This window comes from Nicotiana tabacum, chromosome 12, assembly GCF_000715075.1.
Source record: "Nicotiana tabacum cultivar K326 chromosome 12, ASM71507v2, whole genome shotgun sequence".
Taxonomy (NCBI): domain Eukaryota; kingdom Viridiplantae; phylum Streptophyta; class Magnoliopsida; order Solanales; family Solanaceae; genus Nicotiana; species Nicotiana tabacum.
Genome location: NC_134091.1, coordinates 115,826,375 through 115,847,450, shown reverse-complemented (window position 1 = coordinate 115,847,450; position 21,076 = coordinate 115,826,375). Strand labels below are relative to the sequence as shown.

General features: G+C 33.8%; 1 protein-coding gene across 1 annotated transcript; it reads left to right on the top strand.

Annotated features, from left to right (window-relative positions):
• The first annotated feature begins 16,825 nt into the window (after window positions 1–16,825).
• LOC107824708 (purple acid phosphatase 3) lies at window positions 16,826–21,076 on the top strand. Its single transcript, XM_016651512.2, has 7 exons — window positions 16,826–17,234; window positions 18,480–18,636; window positions 19,281–19,388; window positions 19,499–19,626; window positions 20,033–20,161; window positions 20,519–20,586; window positions 20,695–21,076. The coding sequence occupies exons 1-7, from the start codon at window positions 17,046–17,048 to the stop codon at window positions 20,906–20,908; spliced, it is 993 nt and encodes a 330-aa protein (XP_016506998.1). The 5' UTR covers window positions 16,826–17,045; the 3' UTR covers window positions 20,909–21,076.

Below are 21,076 nucleotides of genomic sequence, written 5' to 3'. Positions count from 1 at the left end.
TAAGTGTATCCTTCTGAAGATAAAACAGAAAAAGGTACTTTTATGTTCATCTGTATAACAAGGATGTATTTAAGGATGGCAATTTGAGTCCAAATCCATTTAACCCACCTAAGGTTGGGTCGGTCATTGATCGTCAATTTGTTGAACTTAGCCTACCTTGACCCAGTCCATCTCAGTCCATCTAAAGTTGGGCTGATTTTTAGCCCAAATTGATGCATGAGTAACTTTGCTAAAATGTCATTTGAATAATTCTTTTTTATTATATATGTTATATATGACCATAACAAAAGGAAAAAAGTCGTATTTCATAATTACACAATTCATAAGAAAATGATACATATTAATTAAAGCTTGGTAAGTTGGGCAGGTTAGGCTATGGCCCAAATTTTAGTTCATCTTGACCCAACCCAAATAACTTTTGGGCAGATCATTGACCCGCTCATTTTTGATTCAGCTCATTCTGACCCGTCCAAAATCAGCCTAACCCGCTCATTTGACATCCCTACGATGTTAGGTATGGGACGACTGTCTGAAGAGAGGGATATATGAGAGATTAGAGATTAATCATCAGGACACGTGGCAACAATAGAGGAGAAATAATAAGAGATCAAACGGTTCAGATGCATTAAATCCAACGGTGTAGATAATTAGTGGCAGTTAGTGGATTGAGCTGTTATGGGTTGTTATAACAGAATGGGACTTGGACCAACAGACTCAGTTTTTGATCGATAATTCTATTCTATCTTCTTTTCATTTCTCTCCTCTTCTCATGCTCTCTCTTCTCGTTCTTCTCTCTTCTTCTTTACCTCACCATAATTCTTTTCTTTCAGGTTAGGAATTCATCAATGGAGTTGCAGATTATTTTCAATTCAATTTGTAATTCCAATTGTAACTGAGTTGAAGAAATAATAAATACAGTTGTTCCATTACATTTCTCGATTACTTCTAATTTTCATTTCAATTCTAAAAGTTCATTACAATTGGTATCAGAGCTGCTTCCTAGCCAAATTCACATTGACAGGATCAGAGACGAGATATAAATCCACTACGAAATAGTAAAAAAACTGAAGGCTCAGTTGCAAAATTACATATCGTCCAATGATTCAAAGATTGATGACTTGGGGAAGAAGATTGACATGTTGATGGAGAAGCTTATTCCACAACAAGGTGGACTACTGGGCAGTGCTCCAACTAAAGGTTTGCAAGTTAGGGCACTACTAGAAATTCGGCAAAAACCGACCGCGGTCGACCGACTGATTTTGGTCGGTCAAAAAACCAGCCAAAAAACCGACCGAAGTCGGTCGATTTTTCAAAATATTTTATTTTTTAATTTTATTTTACGAAACCGACCAACTTTGGTCGGTTTTCTTTGGCGCAAAAATGCGGGAAACTATTTTTGAGTCCCGCGAAATTTATTTTTCAAGAAACCGACCAACTTTGGTCGGTTTTTCATTAAAATAAATTAAAATTAATATTTAAAAAACCAACCGAAATCGTTCGGTTAATTCGGCCAGTCATTTTAAAAAATCGACCGAATTTAGTCGGTAATTTTATTTTTTAATAAAATCGACCGACATCGGTCGGTTATTTTCGTGCGAAAATACAATTAAAGAGTATAAATGAAATAAAATACAGTCTTAAAACAAAATGCACCAATGGTCTAGTGGTAGAATAGTATCCTGCCACAGTACAGACCCCGGTTCGATTTTCAGATGGTGCTTTTTTTAATTACATAATTAAAATACCGACCGACTTTGGTCGGAAAAAACCGACCAACTTTGATCGTTTTTTTTTTTTGAATTTTTTTAAAATTTAATTGACCGATCGAAATCGATCGGAAAATACCGACCAAAGTCGGTCGGTTAGCTCTACCGACGTTACGATTACCGACCGCCACAGATCGGTCGATTTTCGGTCTGTTTTTGCCAATTACCGACCAACATAGGTCGGTTTTGGCGGTCAGTTTTTCCCCTTTTTTTAGTAGTGTGGGATCTGGTAGTATACATCGCATGGGAGAAAATGGAGATTCTTCTTTGAGTCGGCCACAAGGAAACTCTTCTCACTCGAGGCGGGATATTCCATATTTCGAAGGTGTGGATCCCTGTGCTTGGTTGCGCAAATGTGAGAGATACTTCCAATACAACCATATCACTGACCCACATCAAAAGCTGGAGGAGGTAGTCCTCCACCTCAATGGTAAGGCTGAATCATGGTTCTTCTCCTATCATGTCAGTAAAGACATAGTTAGATGTGCAGATTTTACTACAAAAATTTGTGACAAATTTGAAGGTACATCTAATAGTAAATTGAACCTCATTGGTGAATTTAAAAATATTGAACAAAAAGAGAATGTCAATAAATACTTGGAGGAGTTTGAAGAATTGAAGGCAAGGGTGTTGATTAGGAACCCTACAATCCCAGAAGAATTCTTCTTAGAATTCTTCATTGAAGGGTTGAAGGAAGAGATTAGACACTTAGTTAAAATGTTCGACCCATATTCTTTCAGCAGGGTTGTAGAAAAGGCTAGACATTAGGAGAATTTATTGGAGTCTTTGAGTAGAAGGAAAAGTTGCAAAGGGGTAAAGGGCTAAGTACATATATTCATCCCAGGCTACTAAGTTTCCCAGTAACTCGTTTGGTAATTAGGGGAATAAACTGTTTGAGAGTTTGAGGGCTCAAGGATTGTGCTACAAGTGTGGGGATAGATATTATCCAGGCAACCAGTGCAAACAGAAGCAGTTAAATGCTATCTCTGCAACCACTGATTAGAATAGAGAGGAGCTAACAAAAGCAGGGTCTGAGGAAACAGCCTTAGACCCACAAGAGGAAGTCATTGATGAGGTAGTCAGCTTTAATGCTTTGTCAGGTACTGAGGTTCACAACACCATTAAGCTAAAGGAACAGTATGCCCATTATGTTAGATTCACGTAGCACTCACAGTTTTCTAGACACAGAAACTGCTAAAAAATGGGGTGTATGATCAAGAACACCTCTCCTATGAGGGTTACTGTGGCCAATGGGAATCATGTGATGAGCTATCACACTTGCCCAACCTTCAAATGGAGAATTCAAGGAGTGGAGTTTGAAGACTGTAAGGCTGATCAGATTAGGGGGAAATGAAATGATTCTTGGAGGAGATTGGATGAAAAGGCACAACCCTGTGTTTCTAGATTTTGTTGAATACAAGGTGAAAGTGACATACAAAAGTAAGAGAGTAAAGTTTAAGGGAATCTATAGCCAAGGGGAACTGAAAAATATGTCTGCTTATGGAGTGAAACAACTCATTAAAAAAGGAAAGACAATATGGTCTCATTTGCTTACCATTTTAGCTTCGAAGTGCAGAGCAAAGAGGACATACCTGCAGCTATCAGTTCAGTCATTCAGCATTTCTCAGATGTGTTTGCTGAACCCACAACCCTACCACCAAGGAGAAACCATGATCACCATATTCCCCTGAAAGCAGATGATAACCCAATCAGCATAAGACCTTACAAGTATAGTTTCTTTCAGAAGAATGAGATAGAAAAACAGGTCAATGACATGCTCCATAATGGCTGATCCAACCAAGTCACTCCCCTTTCTCTTCCCATGTCCTATTAGTTAAAAACAAAAAAGATGGGAGCTGGAGGTTTTGTATTAACTATAGAGAGCTAAATAACATGACCATTAAAGACAGGTTCCCAATTCCTTTAGTGGATGATCTGATGGATAAACTGTGTGGGTCAAACATATACTCTAAAATTGACTTAAGGGCAGGGTATCACCAGATTAGAATGGGAGAAGGAGGCATCTATAAAATAACATTTAGGACTCACTTGGGGCACTATCAGTTTAGGGTCATGCCTTTTGGCTTAACCAATGCCCCTGCCACTTTCCAGTCCTTAATGAATCATATGTTCAAGCCCTACTTAAGGAAGTTTGTTCTAGTATTCTTTGATGATATATTAGTCTACAGTTCTTCTATTACTACTCATGTTATCCATTTCAAGAAAGTATTAGAAATATTGAGAGCATAACATCTCTATGCTAAGCTGTCCAAATGTTCATTTGGGCAACCTAAAGTAGACTACTTGGGCCTTATCATAACTGGTGAAGGAGTAGCCACTGATCCTTCCAGGATTGAGGCTATGTCTGATTGGCCTGTAGCCAAATCAATTAAAATCCTAAGTGGATTTTTGGGATTGACAGGATACTACAGGAGGTTTTTTAGGTAGCAGGGAAGAATGCCTTTCAATGGAACCCTGAAGCTGAGCATGCATTTTCTCAGCTCAAAGAAGCCATGATAACAACTCATGTGCTAGCTCTAGCAGACTTTACTAAACCTTTTATAATTGAGACTAATGCTTGTGCTAAAGGAATGGGTGCAGTGTTGATACAAGAAGGCATGCCCATTGACATTTTCAGCAAAGCACTAGTCCCTAGACACTTGGGGTTGTCTACCTATGAGAAGGAGTACATGGCTGTATTATCTGTTGTGGATAGATGGAGACATTATCTACATGGGAGTCATTTCATCATTAGAACTGATCACCACAGTTTAAAGTATCTACTGGAGCAAAGGGAGATAACTGCACTACAACAGAAAGGTCTAACCAAGCTGGTAGGTTTGGATTATGAGGTTCAATACAAAAAAAAGCACTGAAAATAGGGTGGTGAATGCTCTATCTAGAAGATTAGAAGAGGAGCCGATACTATATTCTATTTTTATAGTAGAACCTACATGGATGAACGAAATATAGATGACTTATGAGCATGACCCTGCAGGCTTGCAACTCATAACTGAGCTGATTACAACACCTAGGGCTAAACCTAAGTTTGCCTTGACTCAAGGGGTCATCAGGTTTGAAGACAAGATTTATGTAGGAAGAGGAGCTGATTTAAGGCTGAAGATCTTTGAAGCCTTACATTTGTCACCCTTGGGAGGCCATTCTGGTCAGCAGGGTACATATAAAAGGGTCAAATCTAGGTTCTATTAGCCCAACATGAAAGCTGATATAACTAAATAGGGTTCTGAATGTGACACATGTCAAAGGATTAAAATAGAAAATGTACACCCTTCAGGGCTTCTACAACCCCTCCTCATTCCTGAGTTACCATGGCAGGATATAACCATGGATTTCATTTAAGGTCTACCCTTATCAAGTCAGGAGAATGCTATTCTAGTGATTGTAGACAAACTGACCAAATATGGTCATTTTCTGTCCTTAAAACATCCTTACATAACTCATGATATGGCTAATATTTTTTTTTGAAAGAGATCTTAAGTTGCATGGCCTGCCTACGACAATTGTATCAGACTGAGGCCCCATTTTCACCAGCCATTTCTGGCAACAGCTATTCAGAGCTATGGGTACTAAACTTACCATGTATACTGCTTATCACCCTCAAACAGACGGTCGGACTGAAAGACTCAATAGGTGTCACGAATCTTACCTCAGATCTATGGTATTCTCAGAACCCAAACAATGGGTTAAGTGGCTTCTCTTAGCGGAATGGTGGTATAACACCAACCACCATAGCTCACTGAAATTTACTCCCTTCCAGGTACTCTATGGGTTCATTCCTCCTCAGATACCATTAGGGTCTCTCCCTCACTCGACACACTTACATTTGAGAGCATGCGGCCCAACGGCAACAAATAAAAGAGAATTTGGTGCAAGCCCAGGCTCACATAAAATTCTACGCATACCAAAACTGGACTCATAGATCTCTAAATGAGGGCGATTTGGTCTACCTTAAATTACAGCCTTACAGATAGGCATTGATGGCTATGCAAAAGAATCTAAAACTATGTGCTAGGTACTACAAGCCTTATACAGTGCTAAAGAGAGTGGGTTTAGTCATTGCTAGATCTGCCACCAGGGTCTCAAATCCACCATGTATTCCACATCTCCCAATTGAAGCGACGAGTCAGACCCACGATTGTGCCTAGCCAACAGCTTCTGGTATGTGATGGTGATGGTCGCATATTAGTGCATCCATTAGCTATTTTGAAGAGAAGGATGGTGAAGTTCAATAATGTGGAGATAGTGAAGGTCCTTGTGCAGTGGACTAATCTCAGTGCCGATGAGGCTACATGGGAGGACTGAGGTTACATTAAAGGCCAGTTTCCGGCATTTGTAGCTCAGTTCTGACCTTTGAGGACAAGGTCAATTTAAACGAGGTAGTATTGTTAGGTATGTGACGACTGTCTGAAGAGAGGGATATATTAGAAATTAGGGATTAATCATCAGGACATGTGGCAACAATAGAGGAGACATAATAAGAGATCAAACAGCTCAGATGCATTAAATCTAATGGTGTAGATAATTAGTGGCAGTTAGCGGATTGGGATGTTATAACAGAATGGGACTTGGGCCAACACACTCAGTTTTGGGCCGGTAATTCTCTCTTCTTTTCATCCTCTCTCTTCTTCTTTACATCACCATAATTCTTTTCTTTCAGGTTAGGAATTCATCAATGGAGTTGCATATTATTTTCAATTCAATTTGTAATTCCAATTGTAACTGAGTTGAAGAAATAATAAATACAGTTGTTGCATTACATTTCTCGATTACTTCTAGTTTTCATTTCAATTCTATAAGTTCATTACATAGGATGTCTTCAGTGTTCTATTTTTAAGTATATTTCTAATATGGTATTGTTTTTGCCAACAAAATATCATGATTCACAGTTCGATAGCCAAGTTGTCTTCGAGTTTACCTAAATATTGACTTGTTTACATAAAACTTATGGAGAATGAGATATATTGATAAACTGTGTACAAATTAATATAGATCAATTATATAGTTCATTGAGGAAAACCTTAGAAGAAATAATTATTTCTCTTTAAATAGGAGTAGTTTCTGTGTAAATAGGGAGTTAAACAATCTTATGGGCCTTAAACTCTGAGCCATTATTGCGGTACTGCAGGCTAACCCAATTTACATATTTGTAGAGATGTAAGAAAATGACAAAAATGGTCCCTTATGTTTGGGGCAGGTCTAAATAGTACCTTAAATGTACCTTTGAGCAGTTTTAATCCTTTAAGTTTGTCAAAAATAAGCATTTTTATTTGTCGTCAAAATATTCAATAACTTGTAGTTGCTAGATTTATCAAGAATTTTGAAAGAAAAAAATAAGAATTAACGAGAACTCATAGTTGGATGTGTAATTTGTAATCTTTGCTTTTTTGGTCTATTTTTAATGTATGATGTAGTTTTTTTGGGTGTATTTTTTATTTTTATTTTTGGTATATTTCTGAGAGTTTAGTGTAGCTTTTCGTATTGCAGTTTTGGGGTTTTGATGGGCCTTCTAGAGTTTCTATTTATTTATTTTTACAGTTTTTGCTAAATCTAACGACCAGAGTTTGTTAAATATCTGAAGAAGACAAAAAAATTACTTTTGACAAACTTAAAGGACCAAAACTGAAAAAGGGATCAAAATTGCTCAAGAGTATAAGAGACTATTTTAGACATACGCTCAAACATAAGGGATCTTTGTGTTACTATCACTAGAGATTGATTATGAAGTAGATATTTTGAACTGAAAACCCATTAAAATAAGCCACAATGGCCCAGCCATATCCCACCTCCTTTTTGCGGATGACCTTATCCTATTTGCCGAGGCAGACAATACTAGTACAACTTTTATCATAAACATATTCAACTTCATTTTCCATCAATCCGGGCAGAGAATAAATTTTTTCAAATCCAACATAATTTTTTTCTCTAATGTACCAGTTACCAACCAAACATCGCTGGCCAACACACTAAACATTAAGATAAAACTAATGTGGGGAAGTACCTGGGATTTTCGATTACAAACTTACAGTCAAAAAGTTCGGATTATCAATTCATACTTGACAGGATGAATACTCGACTAAAAGGATGGAAAGCAAAACTACTCATTTTATCTGGGAGATTAACTCTTATACAGTCGACTCTGTCAGTTATTCCCATCAATTGCAAATAAACCTTCTTCCAGCAAAGACTAGAAACAATATTGATCACATCCAGAGAAACTTCCTATGGGGTTCTGCAACGGACCAAAGAAAAATCCATCACATCAACTGGAATAAGGTAGTATCACCTAAGCAAGAGGGAGACCTGGGGCTGTACAAAGCGACAGGGAATTATATCGCACTATTATCAAGCCTACTATGGAGATATCTATCAAATTCTGAATCTCTATGGGCTAAAATAATTAAGGGTAAATACATTAGCACTCAAAGAAGGAACCCTATGGGTTACAAAACAAATGACTCCTACATTTGGAAAAGCTCTGCAAAAACTTATTCTTTCTTCTCCAAAGGTGTCATGACCCAAAACCACGTGACTGGTACCTTCCACACTACCCGACCCGAGCAAATCAAATCATGTGATGCATCCAAATCATATACATGAAAATCAATTCAACTGCGAAAGCTCCTTAAAAATCATATACATTTTTAAATTAAATGATAAAATATTTTCCAATTCGAAGTCACACATGACGCCTTTCATGATTATAATAATGAGACTAAGTAAAATAAATATATTTTTATGTATGTCGTGTACAAACCCGTTACTACAACCTTTCACAACTATCTATGGAGCCTCTATAGTAAAGAATAGAATCAAACACTTGGGCTAATACACGACTAGCATAAATTAAGAAAACAACATGATAGCTACCACGAAATAGGAGTGGTGCCTCACCATATACCTCAGGAAGAGAGTCATCCTAGCCCTAACTGCATGCCACATATCACACTTCATCCTGAAATATGCAAAGTAAGCGGGGCCTTGGAGGGGGGGCCCCTAAGGGCTGAGTACATCACAACGGTACTCAATAAGTGTCATAGACTCTCTCTAACTTAAGTTCTTGGGACAAACTTTATAAAAATAATGCATCAATATTTGATATAAAACGATAAGAAATTTTATCAATTCATGATCCTTATCATTTTAAATAAAAGACAAGTGAAATATAACAACAATATAAACTTTTAAAATTTTTATGTCAATCCAAGATTTTGAATAAAATCATACAAAATCATTCCATTTGCTTTAAGTCATTGAAATCATTTTCGGCTCCTTAGGCCTAAACATAAGAAAATCATCCTTACCTTTCACTGGGAGTACTATACCATCACCGAAAAAGAAGGTCAACTTGGTTATCTACCTAGCGGCAAGTATCATATACCATACTTGCTCAGGTCGTCTCATCGTAGTACCGTAAGAATCGACTAAGTCATGCTAATAATAGCACAAAATAGTATCCTCTCGAGGGAGAGCACTCTGTCGTAGTCTATACCACAAAGTGGCCATCTACGCCTACACTGGCACGTGTAGTTTCATGACGACAGACACAATATATCCGAAGTCAATCTCGATGAACACAAGTAACTCCCAAAATATTTGATACTTCAAAGATAGATTGATAACATAGTAGCCTCAAAGGATCTATTTTTTATCAAATCATAACTTTAATAGAAAATCTAAACCATTTGAATAAAATTTAAATAAACAATCTTTTATATGTTAAAGCCTTTAGCAATTTAACATCAATCTTTAAAAGATACCATAAGTGCTATTCTATTTATAAATTTTCAACAGAATTACTTTCCATGAAAACTTATATTTAGCACTCAAATATGTACACTCTTATCAATACGTAAGTTTTGATAAAAACTTATAACATTTACCTTAAGTGTCATTTTGCCAACAAGATTTAAAATAAAATTTTATAAAACAACACGAAACTACATATGCAACATAATACTTTAGTACATGGAGACATCCGTACTTGTTTGTCCCCACAAGCACGAAAGCACATTTGCAAACAACTTACGCATTAACTCGAAACATGCTTTTAGAGAAGATCCCTCAAGAAGAGTAAGTTTTAATCAACTTACCTCGATTTCGCTTTATTAACATTCACAAGCTTTCAATCCTCGTCCATCGTTCCAATATTGATTAAAATTCTCAAACATCACCAAGAAGTCGATATCTACAATTAGATATTCTAATTACATCAAAATATGACCTAAAAATTTGAACAATATTCATTTATGGATCATAAGTTGACCACAAGCCACCAATAACTCAAATCGCCGAATAGATTAAAATGCTAGCCCATTCAACTTCATTCCTATATTTTAATACCCATTCGAAGTCATTAATGATACTACATTAATTGTCCAATACCACCAAATTACTATTTATCGTCGTTCATAATCAACACTTGCAAAATACACAATTCGGGTGATTACATAGTTGATCACTTCCCACTTTTACTAACAAATAATTTCATAGGTTTATTGTATTCATCAATTTCATCACCAAGATTACTATTCATCTTCTCTCTCATTTTTTCAAAAGTACTATTCATGCCGTGAACTAGGATTTTATAATCCAATCTTTCAACCATTAAAATTTATAATAAATGCTTCAAATACTTCTAACTACTCATAATAAACGAGTTTGAAGCATTAGAATTACCTAATCTTGAAAAATTATAACTTTGGTAATTTTTGTGTTCTTGAGGATTTGATGATGAAATTTAGTATTTGGATGCAAGAATTATATTATAAATCATGTATATTGAGTAAGAATCAACCCAAAATATCATTAACAACTTACCTTAGTTGGTTGGACTTGATTTGTGCTTAAAATCGCCTCTTGACCTCAAGAACCCTAACCCCAAAAGCTCAAAATAGTCCCTCTCCCCGACTTTGTACTTACAGGCCCAAATTTCTGGGTTTCGGATGCTACCCCGGACGCTTCGCGTCCCCAGTTCACTCCTCCTCCAAGCTCGGATGCAGACCCAGACGCTATGGCAGTACTTCACTACCAGCCTTTGGTAATTTGATCATAACTTCTTGTAGAAATGTTCAAATAACGAGTGGTTTGAAGCGTTAGAAACTAGACTCGAAGATCTTCCATTTGATAGGTTATACACTGCATAACTTCTTATATATGTCTAGATATTTTTCTCCAAATTTAGGTCTTGCGCGTACTCATTTGGAGCTTTAGTCTATCATGAAATTTCCAACTTAACTTGTCCCAAGAGCTCTCCTTAGGCCCTATATCACTTCAAATACACCTCTTACACTTATTATTATATCTAACTAATATTTATCAAATTAATAGTCCTCGTCTGCATACAAAATAATGTAATTAGCATACATCAACTTTCTTAATAGCGCTTAGGCACTTCAAAAATTTTCAGGGGTGCTACAAAAGGCATCGCCTTGAATATTGGAAACGGGAGCCAAATAGGTATTTGGGATGATAGATGGGTTATTGGCAGTCACACCATAAGGGAACTAATTGAGGGGCCGCTAGGCAAGGAAGATATAAATAAAAAAGTTAACTGCATCATTACTAATAAAAATTGGAACCTAGAAACCCCACCATACGACCTACCAAATACGCTTTCTGACATCGTAACATAAACGTACATTCCTTTCTCAAAAATATTAAATGATTCCTTCTTCTGGAAAGAAACGGAAGATGGGAACTTCACCGAAAAATCTGCCTACAATCTCTTCTTTAGGCTTAGAGAGGCAATTCAACCTCATGAACCTTTTAACTACTTCTAGATATGGAAAACACACTGCCACATCAAACTCAAAACTTTCCTCTGGCTACTAATACATCACCGACTGTCTATTAACATTTAATAATAATGAAAGTACTTATTTTTTATTTTTTAATTCACATTTGATCTACCGGATGTGCATAGGACCTTTTAACAACTCCTATGCATTTTCTTCCTACTATCATGTAGTAATGGCATAAATGTCCCCTACTGGAATCAGTCTTTATTCAATCCCCTACTGCAGTTGTCCTAAGCCAAAGGAAAATAATTGAATGCAACTATTGCAAACATTGTGGGACAGAGGAAAACATAAACCACACATTCTTTCACTGCCCTATGAACAATACAATATGGGGAGAGCTAAACATCACCACCCCACCCCAAACTCACCCCAAACTCAAACCAACTAGATTGGATAAAGGATAATTGTACCTCCACTACGAGCATCATACTACCAAATAACTCATCAATCATGTTGGCTATTATCACACCAATTATTTTTTGGCATATTTGGCTCAACCATAATCATAATATTTTTGATAACTACTCAACACACATTGATAGTAAAAAAATGATTACCCACGCAATGGAATACCTCTACCTAACAAACCATAACTTCAAACATTTCATAACCACAAAAATCCCAATAAAATGGACACCCCGCCACAAAACATCTATAAACTCACTATAGATGGTGCACACCATAAAAACTCCAACATTAGAGGAGTAGGTGGAATCATAAGAGATTCCGAAGGAAAATGGATTGATGGGTTCTCCTGCCACATAATGGTCTCGTCACCCATCCAAGTAGAAATTCTCGCCCTACTAAAAGGATTGGAACTTTGTTTCACAAAAAAATCGAATTCCGATTATAGTGAAAACAGATTGTCAGGTATTACTGAACCTATTACAAGACAAATCTCACAGTAAAGCTAATGCTAATTTTCTCCATGATTGCAGGTTCCTAATCGACGCACTGGGCCAGCCGGATGTTAGGCATGTCTACCGTGAAGGAAACCAAGTGGTGCACACACTAGCACAGTTTGGGAGAAGTTGTAACTCACATACTAACGCTGAATGTGACGAACATTTCTGGAGTGAACCACCTTTATTTGCTTTCTCTACTTTCCCCAAAGACTTACTAGGGACTGTTTCGTTAAGATCAGTCCGGATCTGTAATAACTCTCTTTAGTTTACTGCATAATAATAAATTCAGCGCCTTCTAGCCCCAAAAAAAAAAGGTGTCTTTGACTTTTGAAGAGTTAACGAGCACTTGTACAAAAAAATTTCTCTCTAGCTTTGTTTTGTAATAATTAATTCCTCTTCACATAATTACACTACTCTTAATTAAAGAGACAATATTTTGAATTATGAACTTATACTAGCTCACATAATTATGAATATATATTAATTTTATTTCAAAATAATTTGAAGCATCTATATTCGAATTTACACTAATAATTAGGTACTTTAATCCTCGTACTCCAAATTTCTTCACTTTAAATAGGGCTGAGAGAATAATTAATTACTCTTAACTGTTTAAAGATATTTTTACAACTTGTAGCATATAAAAGAGAGTGATTTGAAGCTATTTTCTCCATAAACTTGCAAGAAACCTATAAAAGCGTACGTAAGTTCACTATAACATGAAAGTAAAATTAGAATAAGGTGTTTTACTAGTACAAATACTCACTAATTTACTGAAGTTTAAATCTTGGGTTTGAAAAGCGCTACCGAGTATTTCTAACATTTTCATTTCTAAGTTTCATATAAATAAAAGTTTCAGTTAAAAAATTCAAACATGTCTAAAAATAGTACAAAAAGCAAGGCTTTTTTTAAATTGGGGTAACCTGGTGCACGAAATATTTCGCATTCATGCAGGGTCTGGGAAAGGGTCGCATCCCAAGTCCTAGGAGCCATGAGTATAATGTAGACAACCTACCCTATCCTAATACAAGCATTAATGACTGCTTTCACGGCTCGAACAAAAATAATTTTACCGTTGCTCCGAAAATCCTCTTAACAAAACAAGGCTTTTCTGGTTCAAAACAATTCAACTCGATCCAATAATTCACAGTTGGATAATGGAACTATATATCTGTCAAAGGCAGATAATACTAGAAATGAACATTTTTATTTTAATATTCTTAAAGTATTTGGGACAAAGGAGATATGGGTATGATTCAATGATGAAACTGATGTTTCCACTAAAAGAGAGTGAAATAATAAGAAAATGACAAAAAGACAACCGAAAGAAACTGTTAACTAATTTAATAAAGCAAAATAAAAATAAAAAATGAGACTAGTTTGGTTCAGAAGTACTTCAAATAATGGGAAATGATGTTACAACTGAACACGGTTTGTGTAGATAGAGTTTATTTCCACCACATTCTTCAGCTTTTTATGAATCATTGATTAAAAAATAAATTTAGTGGGTTCATCCTTCTTCTACCGGTTTCCTCCACATTATTACTTCAAAACGTCGAATGGAATAGGAACAACTTAACAACTCCTAGTCTATTTTGATTGACTTGATTTGCTTTAATTTCATTTATTATCTTCTTCTATAAACAATACTCTTATAATTGCTAGAAAAATTGTGCTTAAGTTTCTTTCCGAGTGAGTGATCATTCTATAATTTGTTATAAAGATTAAATTGTAAATGTGACGTCCATGACAGGAGGCGACCGACGAGAACGGGTCAATGAAAAAGAAATGATCTCTTGTATTTGATTGAGTTTGAAACTTGAAAACATTATTGGAAGGTAAATGCCTCGAACTTCAATTGAAGCTTGGATTGAATATTTGACGCTCTTCCAAGTAACAAGCTATGAGTCGTTCTCATATGCTTGTTTTCTAGATCAGGAAACGAGAAGATGAATCACTTGTTTGTTAACCTACTGCTAAACAAGATAAGAGTTTTACAACTAACATTAATTTAAGAAGATTAGATTCTAAAACAATGAACTTTATGTGAGTGACAGATCAAAATCACTATTCACTCACATATAGTTCAGACTTCAGATTTAGCCCAAAAAAAATGAATAGGGCTGTGGTCACATGGTTTTATCTCACTTATATAGTTCTTGTCTTTGGGACCACACTTATCTTGCCATCTCATTATATATTATATCATAGACATAAAGAGAAAAATTTCAGCAAACAGTTACATAGATTATCCAATTGTACTATAATTTACTTAATATGAAGTCAAAGAGACTATATATTTAAGACTGACTTATTTTCTTTGTAATTAACACAAATTTGTGTTATTTTATTTACAATTAGAATTAAAAAGTTGGATGTGGTTCCACATTATTTCCTTTAATAATGCTACATGTTCTTTATTTATTACTATATCATTATGTCTTAATAACTGTGTAAATGTATCAGTGGAGTAACAAAATACAAGATCCAATCGTGTATTGAGTCTTATATTTGTCAGTCAAACTCGAGCTATTCTTCTTTGCACTTAGACATTTTTCATTTTTAACACAGAAGAACGTGTATTCCATGTGATATCTAGTTTTAGGTTCTAAAATAATTTAGTGAAGAAATGATTACGGGGAATCTTGAGTGTATGAGAAAAGATAATTTAAAAATCTCTAAAATGCTAAATGAGGAAACTTATTCCATGTGATATCCAGATTTAGGTTCTAAAATAATTTAGAACCTAAAATGATTATGGGCAATCATGAGTTTACGAGAATAGACAATAAATTTCTAAATGGTCGTTTAGTATGATGTATAAGCAAATAATTTTGGGATAAATTGTCATGCTAAATTTTAGAGTCACTTTGCGTGCAACTTCGACCATATTTAAAAAACTCATAGCAAAGACGGTAAGTCCCGGAAGGGGAGTATAAAATACAATATGCAAAATCCACGTAGATAAAACACATGAGAAATACAAAGAAACAAGCCTAATTACCCAACTAACACATTCAAAGTTGTGTAAACTTAGGCCAAAGGGAACAATATCGCAATAAATTTTATTGTTGCAAACACATTCAAAATATAATTTGTTTGACTTCAAAATATGTTAAATAATTTGAAATGTATGAAGGATATAACAAAGTATTAGGGGTGTACAAAGGAAACTGATAAACCGCACAAAATCGATAATCCGAGTCAAACCAAGAAAATAAAACTCGACTATGGTTCGGTTTGATTTGGTTTGGTGTTGGAAAACAAATCTAATCATAATTGGTTTGGTTTGATTTTAACTAAAAAAGGTCAAACCGAATCCAAACCAACCCGACATTACATATATAAATTTTTTAGATATATTTAATACATAAATATACTTATTGTGATGTAATTTATAAGTATTTATTAAACTTTTTCATAATTTTATCTTTTAAGGTATTATTTTAAGGTTGTACTTAGAACTTTTGAGTGTTTCAGTTAGTTTTAAGCCATTAATATTAGTAACTCAAATAATGCTAACAAAAGCCCAAACCAAAATCAAATCAATATTAATGCTAACAAAAGACATTCAATTCAATATTAGGAATGACAATGTATTGAATATCTATTTTTTGTTTTGCAACGATTTAGATAAAAATGCATAACCTATTTTTATTTTTTCTTTAGCGTTTAGTCATGTAATTAATACTCCCTTATTAGTCTACTTATTTTAGCATGACTTAGTACTTTTAGATTATGTTTATTTTTATTATGACTTTTTAATTAGCAATATTTATATTACGTGATTTTATTGTCTTTATTGTTAAATATTTTAGGATAATGTCATGACACATCGCATATTTTATATTATTTTTTTGGAAAGCACCTTATGTAGTTGTTTTTTATTAGGATTAAAGAAATATTTAGAGAACAAGTTATATGTTTTATGCTATGAATATTTTACCGAAAAAAACCCGAATAAACCAAAAATCCGAGAAAAACCGTGATTGAAAAACCCGAGTTTTATTTGTTTCATTTGGTCTTTAAATTTAATAATCCGACACAATTTATTTAGTTTGGTAATTGTAAAACCCGAACCAACCAGACTTATATACACTCTTTCAAATTATTATTAACTACTTAGTAGTCGGTACTCCCTCTGTCTCTAAAAGGATAGTGGGGTTCGATGTACAAGAGTTAACACATGTAGTATCATTATTAGAGTTTAAGTTATATACATCTTCGACTTAAGCATCCATCACTATTACGTGTTTTATTAAGTAACTTGTGTCACAAATCACATATTTTAAGGAGTTTTATATATAAATATTCTTTGAGTGACCTAATAACGTATCGGAATTATTTATGATATACATAACTACAACTCTTATTATATTCCTAATTCCCTTACTGAGTTCCTTATCATGAAATCCAAAGCCTATTGTCCTTTGGTCTAAACTTTAGCTGAACATTTATCAAGCTTATTTGAGGAAGGAAACTTCCTATCTTCTCTCTCACTTAAATCTCCTCCACCCCTCCACCCCCACCCACACTTATACCTTCAATTCCAAATGGCTTCCATGAAAATGCTTATGTTTCTTCAACTCAACCATTTTACTTTCTTCTTCTTGTTACTTAAGGCCACGGCTGAGCTTCACAGGTTGGAACATCCGGCGAAAACCGACGGTTCGCTTAGCATTTTGGTCGTCGGAGATTGGGGACGGAAAGGAACCTATAACCAAACTGAAGTTGCTCATCAGGTAATTAAGATTACACTTAATCTTTACAACAAAGGGTTAGTTAATTTGACTTTAATTATCTTCCATAATTTTCTTGGAATAAATTATATGGAAGTAGGAAAATAGATTAAGGTCAAACTGAGTAACAGAAAAGAATATTTTACCCATCTTTTCCAATTTATATGACACAATTTGATCTTAAAATTGCCAAATAATATATTTTTTTAATTAAAAGTAATAAAAATTTAAATAAATTATTTTCAAATACAAAAATATGTTATTCTTCTAAAAATGACCTAATAAAAAAACTGTGTCATTATTATAAGTGAAACCAATGCCAGCCATTTGAAAGAATACAAGTGGTGGAAGACAAAAATTAAATGTCTATTTCCCACTTCTCATTGCCTTTGGCCGGCAGGGGAACTAAAGAATGATACCTTGCAGATTCCAAATATGTTCCTATAACCTGTGATGGATTTAGATCATAATTTACAGGAATTCAATAACTTATTGACGATAAATTATTATTATTATTAATATTATATATTAATTTAAGCTTCCACCTCTAATCCTATTCCTCAATTAATTAAGCATGTGGGTCCTCAAAAATATCGATTATCTAACATATCTCACTAATGAAAGAGGAGTCATAATCATACTTCGGCCCTAATCAACTCAGCTCTTTTTTGTTGGTTGGCGACCTTCCAATTCATTTTGTTTCTCTTTTGTATTATTTCTTGAATAAAGACATTTGATTAATGCCTCCTAACCTCTATGGTTTTATTAAGTTAGAGATATGAAACTTGAAATTGACAGAATAATAGGCAATATGAGTAATATCTTTACTCATTGAGGACCCATTTTCTTTTTTTTCTGTTTTATTTAATCCATTCATTTATTGACACCTAGCTAATCAATATTGTGTATTTCAAACTTTATGTTTCTTTTGTCGGTTCACTTAAATTTGACTACGTGGCTTCATATCTTTCATTCATACTGCCTTACCTTTTTCTTTTATTTTAAAAGGTATAATGTGTCACTAATCACTTCTAATATTAACCTTCCACTCTTAAAGTGTGATTTAAAAAATAAAAATAAAAACTTGAAAACCCCCAATATGACATGATAATGTAGTTATTTGCAAAAGAAGTAAAATGTACGCCTGCCAATATTTTCAAAGATGAATAGGAGTAGATAAATGGTTAAATATAATTTCTCTATTTTATATTTCCTAAAATATTGTTCTTTTATCTTGAATATATGTAGATGGGAATAATTGGAGAGAGATTAAACATAGATTTTGTTGTATCAACTGGCGACAATTTCTATGATAATGGATTGACTGGTGTGGATGATTCAGCTTTTGAGGAGTCATTTAGCAATGTTTACACTGCTCCAAGTTTACAAAGAAAGTGGTACAATGGTGAGCTTCTTTCCTTTCCCTTTTTAATTATTTATTGCAATATATTCAAATATATTAGAGTAACAAAAAGTAGAGACAAATACAATATTTAAATTTGATAAATTCAATATTTAAGATTCTTAACATATAATAGATTCAAATATAATATTTATTTATTTATTATAACTTTAATATATATATATATATATATATATATATATATATATATATATATATATATATTGAATTCTTTTAACTTAAAGTCAAAAAGGTTTCTAACTAAAATAGTATGTGAATATATTATCATTATAAAAAACAATAATAACAATAGCATGTGGATATATGTACTTCCCACGTTTGATTTTATGCATGCATTTGTGGCTATCATCTTTCAAAAATTTATTTTGGGCAGCAGCTAAGTACTACTTTGGACCACTGTATAATTCCAACAAGATATCGTACGAAATTCATGAATTAAAACTTATTCTCATTCAATATTTATATAAAATTATATTAATTTATCATATGACGGTCGAAATCTGTTTTTAGTAACTAGTGATAATGATACATGTGAAGACATATGCTTATATTTCCAGGAAAAAATATTTTTTAAAAACTAATTTGGTCCATATTGAAAATTTTATTTGTTAATGTTTTTATTGCAGTTTTGGGGAACCATGACTATAGAGGTGATGCTTTAGCACAATTGAGTCCCATCCTTAAGCAAAAGGATAGCAGGTGGATATGTTTAAGGTCTTATATTGTTAATACAGGTAACAAACTTAATTAAATTAAGCTTGATTAGGAAATTTTAACTATTAGGTGAAAATTTTAAATTTCACTAATATCTAAACATTTCACCTTCTTCCCTTGGCTTGAGCAGATGTGGCAGAATTTTTCTTTGTAGATACAACTCCTTTCCAAGATATGTATTTCACATATCCTAAAGATCATACTTATGATTGGAGAGACATTTTGCCTCGACAAGATTATCTTGACAATATTTTGAAGGTAAAGTTAATTTATGCATTAGCCGTTTTGGTAAACTGAATTTGTTTCAAGACGTTTAACGTTTTAGAAAACACAAACCTAAGGGCTCGTTTGGCCAAAAAAATATTCTTTTTTTCGATTTTTTTTTCGAAATCAGGGGTTGAAATCTTCAATTTTCACTTGAAAATGAATTTAGAAATTTTTCGAAAATTTTAAAAACTCCAAAAAACTATTTTTTAAAATTTTCGCTTCAGATCACTCACAAAAATTCAAAAATAGTCCAAAATTATACTCATGACCAAACACAACTCTAATTTTCAAATACCATTTTCACTTAAATTTTTTTTAATTTTTTCCTGAATTTTACGATTCTTATGTCCAAACGCCCACTAAATATTAAATGTGTTTTAAATTTTGACCAAATTAGGACTTGGACTCTGCATTAAAGGAATCAAGTGCAAAATGGAAGATTGTAGTTGGTCACCACACAATTCAAAGTGCTGGCCACCATGGTAACACCAAGGAGCTTGAAATCCAGTTACTCCCTGTCTTGCAGGTAAAGAATTGGGCAAGATACAAAATTGGTCATTCGGTCGAGATTAATTGTATTTGTTAGCCAAAAAATATATAAAATGGGTATATAATACACATATGTACAAAAAATATACATTTTATCGGTTATTATTTTTGGGAGCGGCTAAAAATATACATTTCTCTAAAGAATTTTGAATTTTTTTAATAAGTACAAATTCTTGTAGTTTTTATATCAAATTTCCCGAGATCTTTATTTTTGAAAATAAAATACAAGTGATATTTGCAGGCAAACAATGTTGACTTTTTAATAAATTGAAACAATAATATCGTTTCCTAAGTAGTTCTTTCTTCTCTTATTCTTTTAACCTTCATTTTTCAGGCAAACGATGTTGACTTCTATATAAATGGACATGATCACTGCTTAGAGCATATAAGCAGTTCAGACAGGTAAATATTAAACATAACTAAAACTAAAAAGTGAACTTTAATTTAATTCCAAAAAAATTAAAAAGGGGGTCAAATTTTTTATAACATTTTTTTTTTTTTTTTTTGCAGTCCACTTCAATTTTTGACAAGTGGTGGGGGGTCAAAGGCATGGAGGGGTGATATCAATTGGTGGAACCCAATGGAATTGAAGTTTTATTATGATGGACAAGGTTTTATGGCAATGCAAATTTCTCAAACAGAAGTTGGACTCCAATTTTTTGACATTTTTGGCAACCTTTTGCATAAATGGAGTGCCTCAAAACCCCTATTTTCCATTATGTAAATAGCTCCCAAAAAAAATTGATGGATTTAATTTGCTTCTGCTTAGCAGTAAAATCTCCTTACCATTGATGTAATAGAAAACTAGTGCATGCAGCTTCTTGTCTATAATCCAATTTCATGGGCGGATGTACTGCACCTACTACCTTCTATTACAATATTCATGGGAAAA